The 27,371-nt window shown below is 41.3% G+C and overlaps 1 protein-coding gene across 1 annotated transcript in view; it reads left to right on the top strand.

Moving 5' to 3' along the window:
- The first annotated feature begins 16,814 nt into the window (after positions 1 to 16,814).
- Positions 16,815 to 27,371, top strand: part of LOC103060263 (putative neutral ceramidase C) — a 35,441-nt gene continuing 24,884 nt past the window's right edge. Inside the window, exons 1-2 of the mRNA XM_088128999.1 lie at positions 16,815 to 16,895; positions 25,679 to 25,816. Of these exons, the coding sequence (XP_087985125.1) occupies positions 25,693 to 25,816 (124 nt within the window). The 5' untranslated portion in view covers positions 16,815 to 16,895; positions 25,679 to 25,692. The remainder of the gene's footprint in view (positions 16,896 to 25,678; positions 25,817 to 27,371) is intronic.

The following is a 27,371-nucleotide window of genomic DNA, read 5'->3' as shown; positions in this document are numbered from 1 at the left end:
TATGTATGTATCGTATTTAAATAGCCGCCTGTCTCACACAAAGTGACTCTGGATGGTGTTTTCCTGGAAGTCTACCAGCAACATTGGCAGGGGAGGCAGGATGGAGATGGGGGAAAAGTCAGCTTCAATTTTTGACTCTCACACCTCAGTGTAAATTATTTAGGATGAGTTGGCCAACAGAATTTCCTATAGCAGAATTTCCAACATTGCCTGTGTTGTTGTTGCTCATATTGTTCTTATATTATTAAATATATAGGGCCATCCAACTCTATAATGACTCTGGGTGACCTGCATTAAAATGGAATGATAAGGGGCTTCTGGTGTGAGCCATAGCTGACTGAGGACATCTCCATGAATGAGTGGAGATGACGACCGCAGTAAAGACCAGTGAGTAGACTGGTCCTTTGAATTTCTCTAGAGAAAGAGAGATTGGGAGATCACCCATGAGTGCTCTGAATGGCAGCTCCTTGTGAGGAGACCATAAAACAGCGGTCTCCTGTTGGGTTCAGCAACAGGAGCCAAGAGAGAAGACATCTTTGCTCTCAACAGTGGTGGACCCCTTCATAAGGAACTAAGCCAGCCAAATTCACTTTCTAATCACATTTGGAAATGTTCAATTTAACTACTTTATGGATATTAGAGACCTTCAAAATGGCGAGCTTAATTTGACACCTGGTGAGTTTTACCTTCTTTGGATTTAAGAAATTTTAAATAGAGTCTTAAGAATTTAAAATAATGTACAATTGGCAAAAAGAAAAATAATTGATTTAAGAAAGCGTTAAATGGATTGGAAGACCAGAGAGATTTGGAATATTGGTTATTTTTGCTATAAGATTTGAAAAACAAGTATATAATTAAATACTGTACTTGTGGGAAATGACTGAAATGGAATTAAACCCATATTGGGAACTGAGGCTTGATGAAGGTTGCAAAGGGACACTAGAGGGAACTAAAGGGCCAGGCAGAAAAGAGTTAAAATAGCTAAGCCGGCTATAACTTTTTCTTATCTTGAAGAGTTTTTTGAAACGTGGACTGAGATATTAATAACTAATATCTCAGAAAGGATACGGATTTCAGTGGATAAACTTTTAGAAGACGATGAGGAAAACTTTAAAAAACTTTTGCCTGACATAGATATTATAGACTTTGAAGGCATGGAAGACAACAAAATTGAGATGGCCAGAATGGGAATACAGAAGACAAATCAAGAAAAGGATCTGGACATGGAACAGTTGCCACAAGAAATCGATGCCTCTTCATGGCATTTACAAAGTAGGTCGATGAAAGCTTTGAAGACTCCTTTTAATATCAAAGAGTGCTGAAAAATCAAATCCTGCAATGCCATAGAAATGATTTAAAAGTCAAGATTGTGTGGAGCAAAAAGAAGTTGTACTGTTTCACCAGGGATAAACTATTTGTTTGATGGACTTTTTGCTGAACTAGGATTGAAAAGATGACAATTTCTGGATTGCATATAGATAAAAGTTAGGCTATGGGGAGAAGACTTTTTTTTTTAATTTGTAACTTTAAAAGAGGGTGAAATTTACTATATTAGCTTATGCTCAGTGTGATGAAAATTGGAAGCTACTTCTTTATTATTATCTTTGTTGCCTTTTTCTTTTTTCTGTATCTTCTGAACTTCTCTTTTTCTTTTTCTTTTCTTTTTCATGGGAGACAGTTCTTTAAATAACCAGGGCCAGTACCATGAAGGGCTTTATAAGTAATAACCAATACCTTGAATTATCATGGGACTTCACTTTTTACTGTCTATTGTGTTGGCAACCCAGGAGACAGTCTGGAGCCAAAAGGTTCTTTAGGATTTGAAGGCACTAGGCTCAAATGAGGGTGAAATGCCAAAGCGGATTTTATAAAATAAATATTGAGAGAGTTAAGTTATACCAATTCACATCCATTCCACATGCCTGGATCCCCAAGAATGGTAGTGGATAGATTCCCCAAAGCTGGTAATTGCACAGCACCCTCCAGGGATTTAGGGTTTATACTGAGATTCAAACTGTCTGGGGACTCTTGCTACCTTTTAATACTTAAGAGTCAGGGAATATAAACAATACCACTTGGGCATGACTTGGAAGCATATCTGATCAGGGACTTGATCATAACTTTAGATAGTGAAACCTCCACCTAAAAGAATATTTTTGGGGAAGATAGAGTCTCTAGAAGGCAGCACCTAGGGATGATGTGATGATATCTGGTCAATACCTTGGGAAGCGACCCTTTGCTTATGAGAATAATGCTTCTAGTGAGCTATTGTTCCCTCTCCCCTTGTGTCAGCCTTGCAAGGTAGTCCAGACAAGAAGCACACCCAGAAGTACTACCTCTGCTTTTTTCTAAGGCTTACATTAACAGAATCTTGCAAGTCTGAAAGGACATTTCTCTCCTGTCACTTTTACAGCCCAAGAAACTAGGGAGGGTCCCTTCTGAGACATTTGCCATGCCCCCATTCCTTCTGCGGGTTCAGATGCCACTTATCTGACCATTGCCCTGGCTGCGGCTCTTCCCCCTATCTCCCAAGGTTATTCCCACCTACCATTACGTCTTGGCAGGTATTATATCAGTGTTTTTCAAACTTTAAGATGTGTGGACTTCAACCTTAAGAATTCCCCAGCCAGCATTAAAGTTGTCAAGTTTGGAAAACGCTGTGTTAGATTAAGGAGCTGGTGTTGTCCTCTTTATCTCAATGATTACAAATAAGAATACAAATAAAAGGCAAGCGAGAATAATCAACAATACCAATGATGCAATCTGCAAAGCTCTGCTAAATTCTTTTAAGAGCATATACAGAAGAATACACAAATGCCTTCAGCCAGCTAAATAACCCAGCTAAACATTTCTGCACAGGTATTTCTTATGCATCCAAAGAAAAGAGGGGTTGACACCTCTAACTCCTTGCCAATCTTCCATGGTGCCATGGTGTCTGAGTGTCCATCAAACTACTATGTATTCAAAATATATTTTGCTTACTCTATCTAGAGGTGGTAGGTTACAATCCATCTATTCATACTGCGTGCATACCAGGATACAATCTAAGTACGACACTGTACTCCGTGTAAGACTGAGAATGTCAGCAGGTTTGTCATTACATTGCTTCATGTATAATTAGTTTCCCAAACACTGCACATTGCACAGCATAAATAAATAAGAACACTCTAACAGAGAAGCTTAGTGCTCCACTATATTTTTCTTCTGCATTTTCTCAATCATACATGATGAAATTCATCTGATTCTTTTTTCAAAGATGCAAGAAATTTGATCAGATGTTTATCTGTGGTAGAGAGGGTTGCTCTGCCTAGCCTAGCTGCAATGCTAAGGAGTGCATGGTGTGGTTATTCATACACACACATATACAATCACCTCTCCAACAGTCTGAAGCTTTTCTGGCTTCCTGAATTTCATTTCAATCCCAGGGACAACCATCACAAAGGAATTACAGAATACCTGCCTGCTTCTGAGGTTCCAAGAACTGATCATAAGCCTCCTGTAATGAAATGTGAGGGTGGCCTTGGAGGACAGGGGAATGAATTGTCGCCTAGGGAGCAATTCAGATAAGAGAGAAAGGAGCCCATAACTGGATAACAGTCAAAGAAAGAAACTTAGGAATAACCCGCCCTAACTACTCAGGCTGTAAATAGGGAGGGTGGGAGATTTGTCCTTTCAGACTTGCAAGATCCTGTTAATGTAGCCTTACAATAAAGTAGAATTAACTCCTCTTGCCTTGTTCCCTGTCTGGTTTACCTGGGAGGGCTGACATCAGTCTTGTAGGTCTGATACTCTCTTCTAAGGAGAGGAATCTTGAAAATAGCCTCCAATCCCCAAGGGACCCCCATGTCCGCTGAGCATCTGGGAGCTAAAACACCAGCAGCAAGGAGATGCACAGATTACCAATTTACGGAAGGTCATGATACAACTAATGCAGCAACTGGGACAGAATTTACCTCAGCCTGCAACAGGACAACTAATGGCGGCTCCACCAATGCTCTTGCATTCCCATGGAAACTTGCCAGAGAAGTTCAGAGGACATTCATTGCTCATTGTGAGATGTTTATGGCAGGTAGACCTGTGGAATTTCCCACTGACTGCACCAAAGTGACTTCGGTGTTGAGCTTGCTGAAGGAAGCAGCAGCTAAGTGGCAATACCATTCATTGAGGGGAACGAACCAGTGCTGGACAACTATCAAGACATCACGCATAAACTCAAAGGACACTTTGGGGATCCCATACAGAGAATCACTGCTAGCGGAGAGATCTGAAAGCTCAGGCAGGGCAGAGAAGAGTAAGGGCGTATATTTCGGATTTTAAATTACTGGTTAATGATGTAGGATGGAACAACTTAGCCCTAACTGATCCACTTGGGGAAGGGCTGAACCATGAACTAAAGGATGAGCTAGAAGGGCAAGGCCCTCCAAGTAATCTGGATAAGCTATGTCAGTGTTACGTAATTATAGATGCCTGACTGGAACAGTCAAGGCAGGGAAGGGATGGGAAGGAGAAGAGATCCTACAGCCTATCTTCCCCCATACCACCCCTCCCAATGGCCTCCTCAGAATCCAGCCTGGGAGAACCCATTCAAGTCAGGGCAGCCAAGAGATCCCTGTCATCAGGGGAGAAGCAAAGAAGACAAGATCAGGGACTGTGCTTTTACTGTGAGGCCCCGGGGCACATAGCCAGATCATGCCTGATAAAAGCACCAGCGGCTGTCGCAAGAATAAGATGCAGAACTTGTAAATCAACAGAGCATGAAGCCAGAAAATGCCCAGCTCGGTCCCAAGCAGCGCCCTAGGGAAACTTCGCAGCCCTCCCTCCCAGGAGCTCTGAAGGGGGGCCATCCATCATTTGAAGAAAGCTCAGACAGCTGGCAAAAGGCAAGAATATCTAATTGTTCCTGTCATTGTTTCTTAGATTCCAGGCAGAAAATGGAGCTTTCTGCTTCTAATAGACTCTGGGGAAACTGCTAACTTCATAGATACAGAAATGGTATAGAAGCTAAAGTTGCCAACACAAGCTCTAGAAAACCCAGTGATAGTTGAGACTATTGACAGTCAGCCACTAAGGGCAGGACCGATTCTGCAGCGCATGGTTCCTTTCCAACTGACAATCAAGGATCTCACAGAATTCATAACACTCTATATAACTGCCTCCTTGAAGTGCCCATAATCTTGGGTATAGAATGGCTTCAGATGCATGACCCAATGATAAGTTGGGAGCAAGGGACTCTCTCTTTTCCATCCACTGCTTGCAAGCAGTGAAAGCTAACCTTCCCCCACCCCGCTACACTGCAGAACAAGAGAGGGTCAGCACTGCCAGAAAAATATGCAGACTATGCAGATACATTCAGGGAGGAAGAGGCAGCCGTCTTACCCCCACACTAGGCATGTGGGGTACCATCAACCTGAAACCAGGGGCCCAAAATCCCAGCAAAGAGGCAGTATCCCATGTCTACACGCCAGTTAGCTACACTCAAAGAGTATCTGAAAGTCAGCATCAAAAAAAGGTTTATTTGCCCTTCCAATTCACCAGCATCTGCACCCACCTTCTTTGTACCCAAAAAACTAGAGGACAAAGCAGCAGTCACTCTGAAGGAAAGGAGGGAGCCCACGTGCGTACTGTTCATGACTACAAAGATCTGAACAAGGTGACAATTGCAGACCATTATACATTCCTGCTTATCTCCAATCTACTAGACTGGCCACACAAGGCACTCATCTTTACCAAACTAGACTTGAGGAGTGCATACAACCTAATCAGAATGAAAGAAGGACATGAGTATTTAACAGCCTTCGATAGAAGGTATGGAAAATTGGAATATATAGTAATGGCGTTTGGGTTAATCAACTGCGGAGCTGTTTTCTCTAGTTTCATGAATCAAATATTTGCAGACATTTTAGATAAATATGTAGTCATTTACTTGGATGACATCTTAGTTTATTCTGAAGATCCCTCCTTATGTGTAACCCATGTCAGAAACGTGTTGCAAAAATTACAGGACAACAAGCTCTCTGCTAAATTAGAAGAATGTGCATTAGATCTGGCTCAACTGGGCTATTTGGGTTATAGAATCTCCACAGAAGGCATACAGATGGATCTAATAAAGGTACAGGCTATTCTGTCATGGCACGCACATGCACACACACCATAATGCAAAAGGTGTGCAGTACTTTCTGTGCTTTGCTAACTTCTACAAAAAATTCATCCCTAATTTTACTGAGATTATTAAACCATTATCCCAGTTCCTAAGAAAGGGTCGGTGATTCTCCTGGTCAATCCAAGAGCAAGCAGCATTTAAAGAGTTAAAGCAGCTCTTTGCTTCTCAGCCCTTCCTCCAACACCCTGACCACTCCCGCTCCTTTGTTGTAGAGACTGATGCCTCAGATGTAGTCATAGGAGCAGTTCTGCTCCAGGTAGGGAAGGAAGGGGGGTGGGTAGATTTGCTACTATGTGCTCCTACCAGCAGAAAGGAATTATGACATTTTCAATAAAGAGTTACTGGCAGTAAAAAATGCATTTCAACAATGGAGACACCTGCTAGAAGGAGCAGCGTACCCAATATAAGTATGCACAGATCATAAAAATTGGGAGATTCTGCAAGACACAATCTCTTTCCCCCTGACAAATCAGGTGAGCACAATTTTTCTCCCACTTCAATTTTTACATCTCATACATCCCAGGTTCCCAAAACTAGCTTCCAGATGCCCTCTCACACAAGCTGGAGTATGAGGTTCCCTAATCACCCCCCCCCCAACAATACTGCAACTATGCAACTTTGAGTTGCACTGTAAATCAGACAAGCATGAGAGGCTGGGAGCAGGAAGGCAAGATGTTGATGTCTTTGATCAGATTAGGACACAGGAGTAGCAGGGTGCATATGCCAGGACCCAGATGGATTACCTCCAGGGAGGCCAGCAAGGCACCATTTCACCTTTCACAGTGGAGGGAGGGCAGATGGATGTTGTATGTTCCTCTTCCCATAAGGAAGGAAGTACTTCAGCTATGCCACAACAAGAAGGTGGGGCACGGGGTGAGGGGGAGATTTAAAACCCAACATTGACTTTTCAGAGAATTTCAGTGGCTGAGAGCTCACACTGACATTAAGGATTGTGTTTCCTTTTGCCACATCTGTCATAGAGCAAAGCCAGTCCCTGGTAAGCCAGCGGGACTGTTGCATCCCCTGGAAACCTCTTCACAGCCCTGGGTCACTGTTTCTCTAGATTTCATCACTGATCTTCCTCCAGTGCAGGGCTATATTACCATACAGGTAGTAGTTGATTTATGTACCAAATTGGCCCATTTTATTCCTTGCAAGGGTCTCCCAACAGGCCAGGAAACAGCTCAACTCTTTTTAGACCACATCTTTAGATATAGAGGCTTGGTTAATCATGTCATAACAGACCAAGGAAGTCAATTCACTTCCAAATTTTGGAGGGCCCTCTTATAATTATTAAGTATTAAGATTCATTTATCATCCTCGCACCATCCGAAGGCAGATGGAGAAGCTGAGAAAGTTAACCAATTATTGCAGCAGTATTTAAGGTGCTATATTTCTTACCAGCAAGACAACGGGACTGATCTCATACCTCTTGCTGAATTTGCTTCCAACAATGCAACACACTCATTGATCGGTATGTCACCATTCCAGGCAATTTACAGGTTCCACCCATGGGTCTTACCAACAACCAGGCAAGAAAGTGCCATCCCTCGCAGCACAGATTTCCTGCATGAGAGGCAAGCAGCCAAGGCCTCTTAAGGGAACAGCTTAACATAGCAAAGGACGCATACAAAAAAAGCAGCAGATACACATGGGCAAGAGGGAGCTAGAATTGCAGAAGGAGATTTGGTGTGCCTTTCTACAGAATTTATAACTTCCATGAGACCTTCCAAGAAACTGGACTCAAAATTTATTGGCCATTTCCCAGTAATTAAGCAAATTAACCCAGTGGCCTTTTGGTTGCAGCTGCCAGCATCAGTGAAGATTCACCCAGTGTTCCATTGGTCTTTGCTTGTAAAGGGCCCCACACACACTCTGCATTCACAGACAGCACCCCTCCTCCATTATAGTAGACGGGAAGGAAGAGTACAAGGTGGAAGCATTGTTGGACTCTAGACATGGAGGGAAGCGGGTCTAGTACTTGATGCACTGGAAAGGCGACCCAGAGTCAGAAAGATCATGGTAGGCAGCAGCGGACGTGCATCCACCGCAATTGTTGCACTGTTTTCGCAACCAGTACCCTAGCAAACCCTGTCTTCCGCAACTGCCAGTCTTGCAGGAATCAGACAATGACCAAGACAAGCAGGGAGAGTTTTTCTATGGGGTAGAGAGGGCCTCGGGATTAGCAAGCGGCCTCGTAGAAATGAATCAGCTCCTTCCATATCAGGCATGCAGGACTGAAGGGGGTGAGGCCAACAAACCAGAGCAGATGATTTGCAGGAAGCCTTGTGTGATCTTGAGGAGTTACCAGAAGAAGAGGACAACGATGCAGGTACATTTCATTCTTACAGCCCACAGGCTGTTTCTCCTGGGAACTTGGAAAGGGGGGATGAAGTTGAAGGAGACGCTGATGGAATGGAATGTGGGGGTGGCCTTGGAGGACAGGATAGCGAGATGCCACCTAGAGAATGATCAGATAAAAGAGAAAGTAGTCCACAACTGGGTAACGGTCAAAGAAAGAAACTTGGGAAAGACCCACTGTAACTACTCAGGCAGTAAATAGGGAGGGCGGGAGATTTGTGCTTTCAGACTTGCAAGATTCTGTTAATGTAGCCTTACAATAAAGTAGAATTAGCTCATCTTGTTTTGTTTCCTGTGTAGTTTACCTGGGAGGGCTGACACCTCCTAAATGTCTCAAGCACAAAAGCCACCAGCACACACTGTCTTGGCCCTTGCACAATCCTTACACCAAACTTCTGTGTTTCTGTTTGCTCACACCTGATTATAAACTTCCTTGTTTACAAGGAGCATCAAGGAATGACCCTGGATTACCAGGACCAAACAACACATTGAATCCTTGGGAGGGAGTGTCAGCCCATCTAGGATTCAGCTAATTCTTCAACAAAGAATTTGTCTAGTGGAATTTCATCTTCTTCACCTGATCCAGACCATGACTAGCTGATGTTTTCTGCGGCACTTCTTAGGTCAGAGAAGGGAAGGGGAAAGGATTGGGGGGAAAATGCTATCTGATAGGGTGCATAGATAAACTCCTACTCAGATATGATATGGAGACAGAACAAATAAACAATTGTGTGATAAAATGGATGCAAAAGTTTAAAGAAACAGTCACAGCACAACAATGGGAAGAATCATAGATCAAATCCAGACACTTTACCCCAAGTTAGGTTCTAGAAGAAAACTGGTATAAAATGTTTTTACAACTCCATAATTTCCCAGGTAGACAAATCATACAGGAACAAATGTTGGAAAAGTTATGAAACAGAAGGAACATTTTACCACATGTGGTGGACATGTAAAAAAAACTCAAAAGTATTGGAAAGTCATACATAGTACCATCCAGAAAATTTTAGAAATTGAAATGAAATCACATTTTTTTTTACTAGGTATAATCCCAGAATACATTAACAAGAAACACCATAGTTTACTGAGATATACCACATATATACACATATAAGCCAAGAATTCTAGGTGCCAAAATATAACCCAAAAATTGGGTTCAATTATCCATGGACAGTTTTGACTGTGAATACATATAGTAAGTTTTTCCCTCAACTTTTTAAAAGGACCTGTTGTGATGGAATGTATCTATGAGGAGGAGAGTGAAGGTTATCAGGAAGGAAGGGGTGCATTCCAGCAGGGAAAGGAGGCAAAAGGTAACACAGTCCACAGGGGGAGCGTGAGAAGAGAAAGAGATTCAGAGTAACCACTCCCTAAAATCTCCCAGGGTATATCTACTAGTTGCTGTAGTATAGATTTAGTTTGGCAAGATTCTGTCTATAAGGTGTAAACAAATAAAGGAACTGTACTCAACTGTTTCATCGTTGTTCTTGGGCTGGGCCCGACACCCATATATCCTGTATATACTCGTGTATAAGCCCATCCACAGATAAGCAGACCCTCAAATTTTTAACCAAAATACCATGAAAAATGTGCCAGCCAGTTGTGAAAATTAAAACAAGAAAATATCAAGAGTCAGCTTATCCACGGGTGGCACATTTTTCACGGAATTTGGGTTAAAAATTTGAGGGACTGCTTATCCACAGATCAACATACGTGAGTATATATGGTATGCTTGCTTCTGCGAGGATAACTTTTGCCCAATATTGGAAAAAAGGTACAACACCAATGAGATCTGATTGAGAACTTAAACTTGTCGGAATGGCAAAACTGACAGCATATATCCACAATAGAAGTTTAATTAAATTCAAGCAAGAATGGTTTCCATATATACAATACATCACACAGCATGGCAAATACAGACATTCACAGTGTGGTTTATTGTCTGGTTTAAGGGGGGGTCTAAATGTTTATAAAGACTGTAAATCAGTCAGAGTATAAAGAGGGGGAAGTTAGAAATTAAATACCCCCCCTTTTTTTTTATTTGGCAGCTCCTTTTTTTCCTCTTTTTTAACACTAAGAATAACCACAAACAATACAGTGGAAACTTTAGTATTAAGTATTAACTTCAAAGATCGAAACCTTTCTCATATTATAAAATAATTCAATGCATTTTGTAACTGTTTATCAGTGTTACGCTTAGCATTAATTGTACAATTTAAGCAACCTTATGTTCCTTAACATTGATACAAACTTTTTCCCTCATCTTTAAAGGTTTATCTAAATCATCATAAAGTTAACAATTTCTAGTTTCTATTGTATAAATACCACTGTGCTCAGCTATCATCTGTATTCCATAATGTATTATTTGCAATTTATAATGTAATAAAACAATTAACTTGAAAAAAAAAAAGGCAGAGAGAGGGGAAAACGATATAAGTGTATAAATGTAAAGCGAGGAAGGATTTGGGGATATCATCTAACACAACTTCCTGCAAATTTGATAATGATATTTTCTAACTTCTCATCCAAGTAAATGGGATTCTGCAATAAACCACTTGACTCTTCCCTCCAGCTAGACTGGAGGGAGGGAGGGAGAGAGAGGGAGAGAGAGAGAGAGAGAATGAATACATGGAAATGTCAAAATACACGTATTACACATACAACTCTGCAATATAATATAAGATCAAATTAAAACAAAGTACAAGCTATTCTATTGGAAGAAACATCACATTTTAATTCTTATATATGAACTTGGATTAAAAGGTAAATAAAGTTTCACAATTATATTCTATATTCTCTATAATAGTAAACAATCATAATTGAATTGAATTACTTTATTACAGGTCACAGATCCAACATACATATCAGAACAGTTAGGTTAAATACAGTAAAATATGATAGAACCCTTTTGATTAGAATCAAATCTAGGACACTTGATTCCCTTCTTCTGCCTTCTAAAAAATGAAACAATCAACCAGAATCTGTCTTCCAACAGATTATTACATCAATAGAATTGCTGAGCAAAACCACACACATCCAAACTCAAACATCATTTGTCCAGAGATCATTCTGGGCTTATACTTGCTAGAGAATTTTATGAGTTTCTCTTACTTGTACTTTCTAAAAAATGTATGTCCAGAGCTAGAGACTTCTAGTTCTAACCCCAGTGTCAACTGCAAATCTGACAGAACTCTGGGATTCTGCAACTCCAATTCTATTGATAATTTGCAGCAATATCTAAGGTTTTTAGCGAACAACACAAGCTACATATATATAACTTAATGGTTTGGAAATTCTTGCTTTGCAGCAACAACCATTCTTATATTTTCAGAATCCATTATAATATCAGCAAAGCTGACAGCCACTGAACAAAAGGAAACCTAAGATATAATTTTGGGAATTCTCAAAACATGCCTTTAATAAAAAGAAAATAAGTAGGTAACACGATTCCAAATACCTGATCCCATGTAGTATAAGTGTTTCTTTCAAGGACAGAACTTACAGTCTTGGGGTGATATCCAACCAATGTCAAATCTGCCTTTCTCGCCTTAACTGAATTTTATGGGACATTGAAGAATATTCTCTAGCAAAGCTGTCTTCCAAGATTTTTAGTGGGCCAATTGCAACCATCTACAAAGAAAAGCAAATGTAATTTTCTATACTCCCACACTGGGTGTTTAACCTCATTTTGGTTACTGGTTAGAACTGGAACTTCAGAATTCAATTCTTTTTTGGACTCAACTTGAGAGGTATTTTTTGACCCTTAATAGAAATCCTTCTATTAATGTTATTTTACAATGCTGAGCTAACAAAAGAAAAGCAAATACAGCAGAATTAACAACCTCAATGTTGATAAGCATAGCAATAAAAGAAAATCTGGAAGCTATAATTATTAGATATCTTCCAAAGTACAATGTTAGCTACCCAGAATTCTAGCTTTAAAGAAAATAAAAAAGATATACGTTTAATAAACAGACAAATTCTTGGTTGAATGGGATTGTGAGTTCCTGGGAAGGGCTGACCCATCTTTAGCTCCTGTTCTGGTAGGTTAAGGGGTGTGGATGAAGTTTGAATCCAGAGCAATAACACCTAATTTGCATCAGAGAAGCAGAATTAGCTTTATAGTTATTTTCACAGCTGCTTATTGCTTAAAATGAAAGTTAACTGCAAACTCTTTACCTTAGGAATCATGTTTTTATTCCTATCCAACCACAATCTATGGTGATTACCTACAGTACCCAATGAGGGGAGGGGTCAAAATTAGCAAGATGAAAGTTGGAATGTCATAGTGCAAGCCCCACTGATTTTGTGTGTGCATTGATGCCCCTGCTGACTCCTAGGACTGGCCCAAGGATAAATGTAGCTGCCCATCTTATACAAAGAGTCACTTTGTGTGAGATGGGCAGCTATATAAATGTGATATTGTTGTTCAGTCGTTAAGTCGTGTCCGACTCTTCATGACCCCATGAACCATATTGCGCCAGGCCTTCCTGTCCTTCACTGCCTCCCTGAGTTTGCTCAGTTTCATGCTCATTGCTTCAGTGATGCTATCTAACCATCTCATCCTCTGCCGTCCTCTTCTCCTTTTGCCTTCAATCTTTCCCAGCATCAGGGTCTTTTCCAAAGACTCCTCTCTTCGCATTAGGTGACCAAAGTATCTGAGCTTGAGCTTCATTATCAGTCCTTCCAATGAGCAATCAGGGTTGATTTCCTTTAAGATTGACTGGTTTGACCTCCTAGCAGTCCAGGGGACTCTTAAGAGTCTTCTCCAGCACCACAGTTCAAAGGCATCAATTCTTCGGCGCTCAGCCTTCTTTATGATCCAGCTCTCACAGCCATACATTACTACTGGAAAAACCATAGCTTTGACTATGCAGATCTTTGTCGGCAAGGTGACATCTCTGCTTTTTAATATGCTATCTAGGTTTGCCATAGCTTTCCTCCCAAGGAGCAAGTGTCTTTTAATTTCATGGCTGCAGTCTCCGTCTACGGTGATCTTGGAGCCCAAATAAATGAAGTCTGTTACTGCTTCCATTTCTACCCCTTCTATTTGCCAGGAATTGATGGGTCCAGATGCCATGATCTTAGTTTTTTTAATGTTGAGTTTCAAGCCAGCTTTCGCACTCTCCTCCTTCACCCTCATCAAGAGGCCCTTTAGTTCTTCACTTTCTGCCATTAGGGTGGTATCGTCTGCATATCTGAGGTTATTGATGATTCTCCCTGCAATCTTAATTCCGGCTTGTAATTCTTCCAACCTGGCATTTCTCATGATGTACTCTGCATATAGGTTAAATAAGCAGGGTGACAGTATACAGCCTTGTCGTACTCCTTTCCCTATTTTGAACCAATCGGTTGTTCCGTGACTGGTTCTAACTGTTGCTTCTTGGCCCGCATACAGATTTCTCAGGAGACAGGTAAGATGGTCTGGTACCCCCATCTCTTTAAGAATTTGCCAGAGTTTGTTGTGGTCCACAGAATCGAAGGCTTTTGCATAGTCAATGAAGCAGAAGTAGATATTTTTCTGGAACTCTCGTGCTTTCTCCATGATCCAGCGAATGTTGGCGATTTGATCTCTAGTTCCTCTGCCTCTTCGAAACCCAGCTTGTACATCCGGTAGTTCTCGGTTCACGTACTGCTGAAGCCTAGCTTGTAGGATTTTGAGCATAACCTTGCTAGCATGTGAAATGAGTGCAATTGTGCGATAGTTTGAGCATTCTTTGGCATTGCCCTTCTTTGGAATTGGAACGTAAACTGACCTTTTCCAATCCCGTGGCCACTGTTGCGTTTTCCAAACTTGCTGGCATATTGAGTGCAGCACTTTAACAGCATCATCTTTTAGTATTTTAAATAACTCAGCTGGAATACTGTCATCTCCACTAGCTTTGTTGTTAGCAATGCTTCCTAAGGCCCACTTGACTTCACTCTCTAGGATGTCTGGCTCAAGGTCAGTGACCACACCAGCATGGACATCAGGGACATTAAGATCTTTCTTGTATAGTTCTTCTGTGTATTCTTGCCACCTCTTCTTAATCTCTTCTGCTTCTGTTAGGTCCCTGCCTTTTTTTGTCCTTTATCATGCCCATCTTTGCACTAAACGTTCCTTTGATATCTCCAATTTTCTTGAATAGATCTCTAGTCTTCCCCATTCTATTGTTTTCCTCAATTTCTTTGCACTGTTCATTTAAGAAGGCCTTCTTATCTCTCCTTGCTATTCTCTGGAAATCTGCATTCAGTTGCTTATATATTTCCCTTTCACCCTTGCTTTTCACATTCCTTCTTTCCACAGCTATTTGTAATGCCTCATCAGACAGCCATTTTGCTTTCTTGCATTTCTTTTTCCTTGGGATGGTTTTAGTTGCTGCCTCCTGTACAATGTTACAGACCTCCGTCCATAGTTCTTCAGGCACTCTGTCTACCAAATCTAACCCTCTAATTCTATTCATCACCTTCACTGTGTATTCACAAGGAATATGATCTAAGTCATATCTGAGTGGTCTAGTGGTTTTCCCTACATTCTTCAATTTAAGCCTAAATTTTGCAGTAAGAAGCTCATGATCTGAGCCACAGTCAGCTCCTGGTCTTGTTTTTGCTGTCTGTATAGAGCTTCTCCATCTTTGGCTACAAAGTATGTAATCAATCTAGTTTCGGTATTGATCATCTGGTGATGTCCATGTGTAGAGTCGTCTCTTGTGTTGTTGGAAAAGAGTGTTTGCCATGACTAGCTTGTTCTCTTGACAGAATTCTATTAGCCTTTGCCCTGCTTCATTTTGTGCTCCAAGGCCAAACTTGCCTGTTATTCCAATTACACCTTGACTTCCTACTTTAGCATTCCAATCCCCTATGATGAAAAGGACATCTTTTTTTGGTGCTAGTTCTAGAAGGTATTGTAGGTCTTCATAGAACCGGTCAACTTCAGCTTCTTCGGCATCAGTGGTTGGGGCATAGACTTGGATTACTGTGATGTTGAATGGTTTGCCTTGGATACGCACTGAGATCATTCTGTCGTTTTTGAGGTTGTACCCCATGACTGCCTTTCCCACTCTCTTATTCACTATGAGTGCAACTCCATTTCTTCTAAGGGTTTCTTGGCCACAGTAGTAGATACAATGGTTACCTGAATTAAATTCACCCATTCCCGTCCATTTCAATTCACTGATTCCCAAGATGTCGACGTTCAATCTTGTCATCTCATGTTTGACCACATCCAGCTTGCCTTGGTTCATAGATCTTACATTCCAGGTACCTATACAATATTGTTCTTTACAGCATCGGACCTTCTTTTCGCTTCCAGATACATCCACAGCTGAACGTCCTTTCGGCTTTGGCCCAGCCGCTTCACTCTTTCTGGAGCTACTTGGAATTGCCCTCCGCTCTTCCCCAGTAGCATATTGGACACCTTCCGACCTGAGGGGCTCATCTTCCGGCGTCATATCTTTTAGCCTTTTAACATTGTCCATGGGGTTTTCTTGGCAAGGATATTGGAGTGGGTTGCCATTTCCTTCTCCAGTGGACCACATTTTGTCAGAACTCTCTGTCATGACCTGTCCGTCTTGGGTGGCCCTGCACGGTATAGCTCATGGCTTCACTGAGTTACACAAGCCCCTTCGCCACGACAAGGCAGTGATCCATGAAGGAGATAAATGTGATATATCAGTAAATAAATAAAAAAAAAATCACAGGATGTTCCTAGTAGAAAAACCAACCAGAGAAGATTAAGCTAAAAGCTGTTAAATTCTTATTTATTTATTAGATTTATATCCCACTTTTCATTCAGCTCAAGGTGATGCACGCAGTGGTGCATTTCTGTCAGCCTTACCAGGTAGGCCAGATAGGAAAGGTGACCAGATAAGCTAATTCTACTTCATTGTAAAGCTACATTAAGAGATTCTTGCAAGTCTGAAAGTACATTTCTCCCACTGTCTCTTTTACAGCCTGAGAAACTAGGGAGGGTCCCTTCTGAGCCTCGTGCCCCACCTATATCCACCTATATGTGGGCTGTGTTATCTCTTATCTGACTGTTCCCAAGACAGCATCTCTTTGTCCCGTCTCCCAAGGTCTTTCCCACATACCATTACACTTTCCCATTTCCTCCCACAGCAGCTGCCCTGTGAGAAGGTTGGACCAGTTTCTTGAGTGGAGGGATTTGAGTTTTCTGACTTCCACTCCTCCTCTGTAATGCTTGTAGTACAACTTTGCCATCTTGGTTAATGCTGGACTTTCCTCATTTGGAATGTTGTACTGGGATATGATACAATCTGATGGGAGGGTCAGAGTCTTTCACCTAGCTATTTATAACAGCAGGCAGATCAGTCTTTAAAATGAGAAGAAAAGAGGCGGCTCGGTGTGAACACCTGTCTGTGGGAAGATCCAATAAGTGAGTAAACTGCATTCAAATGTTTTTTTTAAAAAAGAGAACAAAATGGAGGTGTTGCTGAGAAACATCAGCTGCTGGAAGAGAAGAAGGAGAAAGTGGGGCAAGGCCTAAATATTAGGAATTAACATTTTACATATTGATTTTGGAGTGAGCAGAGTGAGTGCTGTGCTGGGAAAGGTGTCAAACTAAAGGGAGAAAACTCAAGCTGATACATAATTTTCTTTTAGGTTTCACAGTAAGATTTGTAAGATGTATTGATTACACCATCCTGTGAGCAAATGAGGTTGTCAGGGTGGCTTTCTTTGAAAGCCCGATAGACTGAAACAAATATTTGATTTAAATCAAGGACCTTACTGTTATTTTAACTGCTATAAAACCAGCCATATGGATCATGTTTATTTACAACTAGATTACTGTTTATATGCTGTTTCAATCTTCCAATCAGGTATTTTATCTGCAACACACACCATCGCAGCTGTTATTTTGACTTTTTAACCGTAGTCTGTGGACACCCCTGCAGGTAGCCATGATCTCATCCTGCTGGATGGACTAGAGCAGGCACTCTCAGCAGGACGAAATGAAATGCTTGCATCTGGTAGGCAGAGTGTAAATGTTCCTATTTGCAAAGCAAGCTAATTTGGACTTCAATAGCAAAGTATCTTGTAGAAGGAACGGAATCAGTTTTGAGAGGAACTCTAGGACTAACTGACCTGTGTACATGTATATTTAGATGGTTCAACATAAGCTAAGAGTGGATTCCTACACACACTCAACAAGAAGGTACCTAATGTCAGTGGCTGCAGAGGCTTGGGATGGAGCTCCAGAGACTCGTGGGGAGGTTGTGCACCCACGTTGATGAACAGCTACTCTTGGCTTTTCCCTGGTTCAGTGGCAGGTGGCCCAATCCCCAAAACGGTGGGATGACAAGAGCCAACTTTGCTGCTACTGGAGCTAAAGTAATTCCAGGACTCTGGGTGTTCCGGCTTGGGGACCATCTGCAATGCCAGCCTGGCATCAAGAATGCCAGTGAGTTGGCAGAAGACTGCAAATGCAAAGGTTCCCTAGAGCTTTCAGCCAGGTGAAAGTACTGAAGCCTCTACTGAGCCATTGTGAGAACATGGGACTTGTGATCTGGTGGGGGATTCCGCTTCTTCCTGGCCCAAGGGATTAGCATTTGAAAAGAGACATATTTGTTTTAAAAAATAAACTCTGCCACCAGAATAGCTTGGGTGCTTCTTTCAAGATCTTACTGTTTAAGTACTGTCAGGGATAGCTACCACCAAGGCAATGATCAGATAAGTGGGCTTAGCCAAATTCTTAACCAAAGAAACTAAGTTGAGAAAACATCTCAGACTGGCCCCTCCCTAGTTCACATGAAGATAGTGTTCGGGGGGTGGGGGAGCACATTCACACTATCAGTATTCTGTCACTACAGGTAGTCCTCATTTAACAACTGACTCAGACAGCAACCATTCACAATTGCTATAGTGATGAAAAAGTAACTTTCCAATCAATGCCTGCATTTACAAGAACAGCCTTCAGTGTGAAACTAATTAAATCTGGTCAGTTTCAGGCAGCAGCTGGGAGCTGGCCAGAGAGTTCTAATCAACTAATTAAGGTCCCAGAGAGAACCCAGCTTGTTAACTTGCTGTTAGCACTATTTAGAGATGCCCTGTGCTCTGCAGAAAAGCAGCTCAGGAAGAGATCACTTGTTTAAGCAATCACTGTGGTTTTATACCCTCACTCTGTGAGGGGCCAAAAAAAGGGGGGGGGGAAGAAAACAGATCAGGCACAGGACGTTGTAGGGGACATCTTTATCTGAGTGAAATGGCAGCAACCAGCGATCTTCATAGGATCTTTCCCCCTCTGTCATGTGGTTCATTTAGTGACCATTTTGCCAGAACCAATTGTAGTCACTAAATAAGGACTTCCTGTATAGCTGTTACAATAAAAGTAGTCCTCAGCTATATGGCATTGGTTTCTTAGTCTGGTCTGCCTTTTAGGGCTGACAATGGGTTAGACATTTGTGACGGAAAACAGAGCATCCCATGGTTTACAGTAATGGCGCATAAGCCACATGTGAACAAAGGTCATAAGTTAGGGCAGTTCCTCATAGTTGTGTTTCCTGCATTGTTTGAGATTTTTGTAAGCTATACTGTCCTCATCAGTCAGCCCTATTTTGCCTCAGTAAAGAGGCTAGTGGGTGATGCCGCTGTAACTGTTTTAATGCAGGACAAGTTAAGGAAAGCAAAACGATGGATTTGCCTGGCTTTGTTTGCCCTCTACCATATCACATCTGGTGGGAGAAACTGGCACCCATTGCAGTCCCTAACATGGCTGGCAAGGAGGCAAGTTTTAATAGGTGGAGGATGGGATTAGTATCTGTCAGAACGTGCTTCGGTTTTGTGTGGGTGCATTGAAATGGGGCCAATCTATCAGCTGATAACAGCTAATCATTGGGCTTCTTTGGGCCAGGGAATTGATGGTATGTCAGAGTAACATTATTCAGAAAGAACATTTTGGGAGTGGTGCTAAATCCCTGTAGACAAGATCTCCCAATGATCAGGACATAGTCCTGGCTCCCTTTAGCCTTTAGCATTTATAATGCTAGTTGTTTTGTTTGATCTTTTTATTTTTTCCTTACCATCGCTCTTGGACTCTCATATTATTGTCACTGGGAATTGACGTGACTGGGACCAATCAGCAAGTAGGCACATTCATTCCTTGCCAGCTGCAACTTATAGGATAACTTCAAGATCATGAAAATAGCAGTAGTCTAACTGAGAGATTACAAAGGCATGAGTCTTCAGTCCCTTCAGATGAGATGTACAGTGTGTATGAGGTTCACATCTAAAGCCCAATAAAACCATGGAACAAGGGGTCACAAGTTATTAATTTCATAGCCTTCATGTCCTGCTAACTGTTAGCTGAATTGGGATCAAAATATGAGTCCATCCATTCTCAATCTGATGCCCTCTGAACGAGTTGAACTTTATTTTCTAGCCTGGAGGTTGGTACATAAAACAATGTATCCATCTTATCAAAGTCTTCATGTCCTAAAGAACAAAGTCTAATAATTCTTAATGATATTTTTTCTCAAGGAAGATCTTATCTTTGCAATCCCTGATCCTTGGCCTTCCACACAAAAGTTGCTGGTTACAACATGCAATATGACAGTTGTGTAAGAGTATTCTTCTTCATCAGGAAAATACAGGTCAATTTCTTTCACAAGATTACATATGCAATCTGTACACTAGAAAGTTGAAAAAACATCCTGAGGAAGAAGGCAATGCCAAACCACTTTGATATTGTTGCCAAGGAAATTGCATGTATGTGTCCATGAAGTCACCAATAGTCAGGTTTGACTTTAGAATTCTTTACATTCTTTACCTTTCCATCCATCCCACACATCCCAACCACCCATGGTTACTTCTCTCTTCTCTTCTCTTCCCCATACCAACAGAAACAGTCTCAGCATATGCCAGCCACACATACAACCCCTAGCTCACAGCCAATATAGAGAGCTACACTACATTCAAAGTGCCCAACAATAACTAATGTTCCATTTACTAGAAACAAGGATTAAGTAGGTGATGGTACAGTCGTGAGAGTTAGGAAAGAGGAAACCTACTATTTCCCATCAGACTCATTGTTTTAAATAAAATTAAACATCCTTCCAATAATGCACATTTTATAAAATAATTCTATTGGCACCAATGATTTTTTTCTTAAAAATCCATATTGTCCTAGAGAAGATGAATTACTTTAAAACCTGGGGGGGGGTGGGTTGGAGCAAAGACAGACTTTTTTCTTTTTGCTTGTGGTGGTTGGCTCATATTTGGCTCCCCTTGCTTATAATTAAGGTAATAAAATCAGGAATGGGGCAGAATGATGCGTAATTTGCATAATGTCTGTTTGAGCTCCTAATGGCTTTTGGTGGAATATCTTGTCCTTTGACATGGTACGACTCTGAATGCCCAACTACCAGGTGGACCCACATTTTATTGTTTCCAGAAGATTGGTAGAGCTTCATTGGTTGAAAGAAATCTTTGGCCAACTTCTAGCATGATTAACAGAGATTGTGGGTGATATCATTAATGATCTAAAAATGATGTGTTCAATTATTATTGACTTTTTCCTCTCATTTACAGTGGGGCAAAAAAGTATTTAGTCAGCCACCAATTGTGCAAGTTCTCCCACTTAAAAAGATGAGAGAGGCCTGTAATTTTCATCATAGGTATACCTCAACTATGAGAGACAAAATGGGGGAAAAAATCCAGAAAATCACATTGTCTGATTTTTAAAGAATTTATTTGCAAATCATGGTGGAAAATAAGTATTTGGTCAATATCAAAAGTTCATCTCAATACTTTGTTATATATCCTTTGTTGGCAATGATAGAGGTCAAACGAAGTCTTCACAAGGTTTTCACACACTGTTGCTGGTATTTTGGCCCATTCCTCCATGCAGATCTCCTCTAGAGCAGTGATGTTTTGGGGCTGTCGCTGGGCAACACGGACTTTCAACTCCCTCCAAAGGTTTTCCATGGGGTTGAGATCTGGAGACTGGCTAGGCCGCTCCAGGACCTTGAAATGCTTCTTACGAAGCCACTCCTTCGTTGCCCGGGCGGTGTGTTTGGGATCATTGTCATGCTGAAAGACTCAGCCACGTTTCATCTTCAATGCCCTTGCTGATGGAAGGAGGTGTTCACTCAAAATCTCACGATACATGGCCCCATTCATTCTTTCCTTTACACGGATCAGTCGTCCTGGTCCCTTTGCAGAAAAACAGCCCCAAAGCATGATGTTTCCACCCCCATGCTTCACAGTAGGTATGGTGTTCTTTGGATGCAACTCAGCATTCTCTCTCCTCCAAACACAAGTTGAGTTTAGACCAAAACGTTCTACTTTGGTTTCATCTGACCATATGACATTCTCCCAATCCTCTTCTGAATCATCCAAATGCTCTCTAGCAAACTTCAGACGGGCCCAGACATGTACTGGCTTAAGCAGGGGGACACGTCTGGCACTGCAGGATGAGAGTCCCTGGCAGCATAGTGTGTTACTGATGGTAGCCTTTGTTACTTTGGTCCCAGCTCTCTGCAGGTCATTCACTAGGTCCCCCCATGTGGTTCTGGGATTTTTGTTCACTGTTCTTGTGATCATTTTGACCCCACGGGGTGAGATCTTGCATGGAGCCCCAGATCGAGGGAGATTATCAGTGGTCTTATATGTCTTCCATTTTCTAATTATTGCTCCCACAGTTGATTTCTTCACACCAAGCTGCTTGCCTATTGCAGATTCAGTCTTCCCAGCCTGGTGCAGGTCTACAATTTTGTTTCTGGTGTCCTTTGACAGCTCTTTGGTCTTGGCCATAGTAGAGTTTGGAGTGTGACTGTTTGAGGTTGTGGACAGGTGTCTTTTATACCAATAACAAGGTCAAACAGGTGCCATTACTACAGGTAACGAGTGGAGGACAGAGGAGCCTCTTAAAGAAATAGTTACAGGTCTGTGAGAGCCAGACATCTTGCTTGTTTGTAGGTGACCAAATACTTATTTTCCACCATGATTTGCAAATAAATTCTTTAAAAATCAGACAATGTGATTTTCTGGATTTTTTTCCCCATTTTGTCTCTCATAGTTGAGGTATACCTATGATGAAAATTACAGGCCTCTCTCATCTTTTTAAGTGGGAGAACTTGCACAATTGGTGGCTGACTAAATACTTTTTTGCCCCACTGTATATGCCATCAGAATCCAAAGACTCTGGCAGTTTTCAGCTGTAAAAAAATATATTTTATTTATCATTTGAATTTCTATGGCTGCCCACTTGAACATGACTTTGGGAGACAAACAAAGGTTAAAAACAATGTAACAATTAAGAGGAACAAAACAGCTGTACCAGGGAAAGAAAACTATAGCATTTACACAACAACTCAACCTCAATGGTGGGTACACATTGGATCTTATTGGATGGGCAAACACAAGGGAGACAATTAATCCTTCAAATATCCAGGCCTTATGCCATCTAAGCTTTATAGATATAGCATCCAGAGACCTACTTGTAAACAGTGCAGCTTGTGTAGTAGCGGCTTTACATGGACGTACCCAGCCAGTCCCATAATTACTCACATCACATTCTGGACCAGCTTCTGAGTGATCTTCAAGAGCAGCCCCAAGTAGAATACATTAGAGTAATCCACACATAAAATTATTAAATCTTGAGTGACTGTGAGTGGGACCTCCTTAGCCAGGAAGGATTACAACTGATACATCATCCAAAGCTTAACAAAGCCACCCCTCTAGCAATGGCCTCAGCTTGTCCATCAAGTAGTCAGCATAGGTCCAGGAGGACACTCACATCACAGACAGACCTGCTTCTTCAGGGGGAGAAATTCCCCATTCAAGTAACCACTGGAAGAGAGAACCAATAATCTCTGGATAAATAAGCAACTCTGTCTTGTTTGGGTTCAACCTTACTTGTTTCATCCTGTCCAGACCCTCCTAGTTTCCAGGCACCAACTCCATACCTCAAAAAATCCACCTTAGCCCAAGATGGTGATGTGTGGCTGAATATTTTTTTTAATTCTTTAATTGTTGTATGCCTCCCAGAGTCACCTTGTGTGAGATGGGCGGCTATATAAATATGATGAATGAATGAATGAATGAATGAATGAATGAATGAATGAATGAATGAATGAATGAATGAATGAATAAAATATCATCAGCGTACCAGTAATTCTTCACCCCAAACTGACAGCTAATCTCTCCCAGTGGCCTCAAATAGATATTATGCAGCAGGATGAGAGAATCCATTCCTGTGGAACTGACCAAGGGGGTGTTGAATTTTCCTGTCCCACTACAAATGATCGGAACTGCTCTCTAAGGAAGGAACAGAACCACTCTAAAATAGTGCCTCCAACCCCTAACTCTCAGAGACAGTTCAGAAGGATACAGTGGCTGATGGTATCAAAGGCTGACAAGAGGTCAAGTGGGAACAAGACAGGTTGACCCATCCAGGTCCCAACAAGGCTTTATCAAATAGTTCTTCGTTACTCTTTTAAAAAAAACCCTACAGTACTTGTGCATAGCTGGATCTATTGTAAATTCATCCCACTATTATCTTTAGGGATGAGCAACATGATGCAAAGTGCAAAACAGAATAAGAAATAGTAAGCAAAGAAATTAAAGGCATGGGGTAAGAGTATGTGGTTTATGTCAACACATTCACTGTGTCTTCATATACTTGCTTCCATCCTATACTTCTTCACATGTTGCCCTTTTTTAAACTTCACTTCTGTCTTCCTGAGGATCTCATCAGTTCCATCTAACTGTAACTCTCTTGGTCTTCTCCTTCCTCTCAATCTGTTCTCTTTTCTTTCATTTATTCATTTGCGATTGGATCCTCAGTCATTCTCTGCATATGATCCAACCACCTCAACATGCTCCTTCCATGCAGGTCACTCACTCTTGTACCTAATCCACATTAATTCAGCGCCCATCCATACTTGCTATCTACATGCATTTCCCAAGTAACCCGAGGCATTCAGCAATGAGATCGAAACCAGTGTCATGGCAGGTTCATTTCCTAAAGAAAGAAAGAGAATAAGACACTGTGTAATAATTCATATCTATATCTGTATCTGAACTTTGCAACCTAAATGCTGTAAATTCCAGGATGTTAGGAGTTCAAGGATGAAGTGATACATGATCTTGCTTAGTTGTTTTTTTTTTTATGTTAACTGATACAGCAGAAGTTATCAAGAAATCCTCATCAAAAATGCAATTCAAAATTGCTATATTATAAAAAGCATTAGACCAATCTGCTTTGAAGTGAGAGTAATATGTTATTTGTGAAACATTTCTTACTCAAAGTTGCTCAAGGCTCAGTGGAATGCAGGAAGAAGTCACTTCAGTGGACCCACCAAGCTACCATGTCATTTTGACAGTTCTGTGTTTCTTTCGGTGTCCATAAACAAAAAGGAATTTCCAACTTTCTTCTGATTCTCTTCAACCATTTATTTACAAGGGTGATTTTGTATTTCCAGTTCAAGACAATAGCTATCTTTTTGTTTATATTCTATCTTTTATCACATGGGAGTTAACTTCTGGACAAAGAAAAGTCGCCCAGAGTCCCCCATTAGTTGGAGATGGGCGGAGATAAATCAAATAAATAAATAAATAAAATAGACTCACAATCAAAAGACTTATTGTTCAACATCAGAAAGACAATTCAGTGATTTGCAGAACTGATTAATAGAAATCACTCATGGAGGACTGTAATGAATCATGGCTTCAATGTTTTGATATATGTATGACTGTAGATACATATCTTGAATGTTTTTGTTTCTTTTTTTCCAGCTCCAGCTCCAACTCCCTTTCTTTGTAATTTTGTGTATTCTTTTTCTTTCTTTTCGATATTTAGTTGGTTAAAAACAAGAGAAAGAACAGAAGACAATAGCTAATTTTTCAGGTTCAGTTTATGCTACATATTTAAAAATAAAATCAAGGCAGGCTCTACTGTTGGATAATGTGAGGCAGTTGCCCAAGGATCAGCAGTAGTATCAAGTAGCTGGACGCAAGAGTTATGATACTCTGTAGTCCATCTTGCAACCCTAACCTCATTTGTTATCGATGTTGACTTCTGTCTGTGGAACTGTGTGTGGTGCCTTACCTCCTTCTTCATGAGAACAAAATATCTGATTTATCCAAAGATGTATAAGACATCTACCTAGGTTTCCACTACTTCTATTTGACCTATTTCCTATACTTTTCTTTTTATAGTTGTTGTTCCATAAATGAACAAATCCAAATCAGCTGTTGCTCTACGTGTTGCTGTTGTTGCCTTTGTGATGATAGTGCTAGCAGTGGTTGCATCCCTCTTAGTCCTCCATTTTCTCCCAAGTGAGGGCAGCAATGGTGGTAAGTCTCTGGTCATCTTATATCAGTATTCCAATATCAGTGAGATAGTGATGCTCATGAAGTTATTCTCAATTGCACTTGAGGGATTTCTTACAAGGATGGGATTGAAATGATTTTGGTCCATTCATTTTCCCTCACAGGACTTTTCTCAGGGTGTTCATATCCCCATATGCTCACTAAAAAAGGGTGGGATTACAATGAAGAAAAATACTGGGACAGGAGATTTGGAAGAAAGGGTGGTCCTGGGGGAAAAGTAGAAGAGGATTAAATGGCTGGCATTAATTCTCAAATTGCAGTTCTTTCCTGGCTGCTTCTGGGAATGATGGTCACATTGCCAACTGCCAGATAAAGGAGACCAATGGAAGAGAATGTCAGTTCTTGATGCTCTCTGAGCTTGGTTGTTTGCTTGCAGGCGTTTCATTACCCGACTAGGGCACTGAGGCACTGAGCACTGATGATGTCACCTAGTCATGTAATGAAATGTCTGCAACAAACAACCAAGCTCAGAGTGCACCAAGGACTCCACAGATAAAGGAGATATTTAAATGCTGTGGTTGAACATGGAGGGCAGGTTCAGCGTCTTGTAGTCTGGCAACAGGTATGGATACAGCAACACAAGGGACAGATAATTGGGGAAAACAGGAGAAAAAGAAGAAGAAACTAAGGTTAAAAAAAAAAATCTAGGATGGTCAGTGCCCTGAAACATTGTGCCTGGGGGCTCAAAACTAATGACATCATGGATTTCACAGCTTTTTCTTCTAAACATGGCACTACTTGTACTTCTCCCTTGACTCCTTGGAGTTCTCCCAAAGGAGAGCAAGAACTGAGACAGTGTCTCGGACAGTCCCTTCCTTGCTGACCTCTCTAGGATCTATTAAGAATGGTGAGAGACCGAAGTCATTATAATCTTCCATTCCATCACTGATTCCATTTCTTGTTGAACTGTCTCAGAAACAGGAAATAAAGTTTGCAAAAAACAAAGGTACCCTCTTTTGGGGTACTGTAATGGAAGGCATGTGCGAGGAAGATATGGAATGGAGGATCAAGGTTATCAGGAGGGAGGGGGAGCATTCCTGAGCAAGCGCTTCCTCAGTGAGCAGCAGGACCATTAGAAGGTGAAGAACCTGAGACTGGCCCCTCCCTAGAGTCTCATAAGGTGTAGCCACTAATTGCTTTAGCATAGGTTTAGTCTGGCGAGATTCTATCTGTTAAGTGCAAGCTAATAAAGGAACTATACTGGACTGGACGTCCTCATTGTCATTAGCCTCTATCATGGGAGTAGCCCATTTTGCTGCCGGTCCTTTCAACAAGCTTAACACAAAAGGCACCTTTGTGCAGTCTGTAGGGAATTTTGCTGGTCTGCTGTCCATAAATAACTCACACTGTGCCAGGAAGGTTCCAAACTGGTCCACGTCCCTTCCATACTTTTCTGGCATGCTTCCGTGAGAACACAAGAGGACTGGTGGCCTGACTGCAGCCTGCTGGGTGATCTACCTTAGCTGCTGTGCCAGCTGCATCATTGTGGTCTGTAGATTATTAATCTGTGTGTCCACTT

Source organism: Python bivittatus, unplaced genomic scaffold (genome assembly GCF_059951505.1).
Source record: "Python bivittatus isolate LINGU-HERP-01145 unplaced genomic scaffold, Pbiv_v1 ctg000780_np1212, whole genome shotgun sequence".
Classification (NCBI taxonomy): Eukaryota; Metazoa; Chordata; class Lepidosauria; order Squamata; family Pythonidae; genus Python; species Python bivittatus.
The sequence above is the reverse complement of the archived record's forward strand: the minus strand, read 5'-3'. Positions and strand labels throughout refer to the sequence as shown.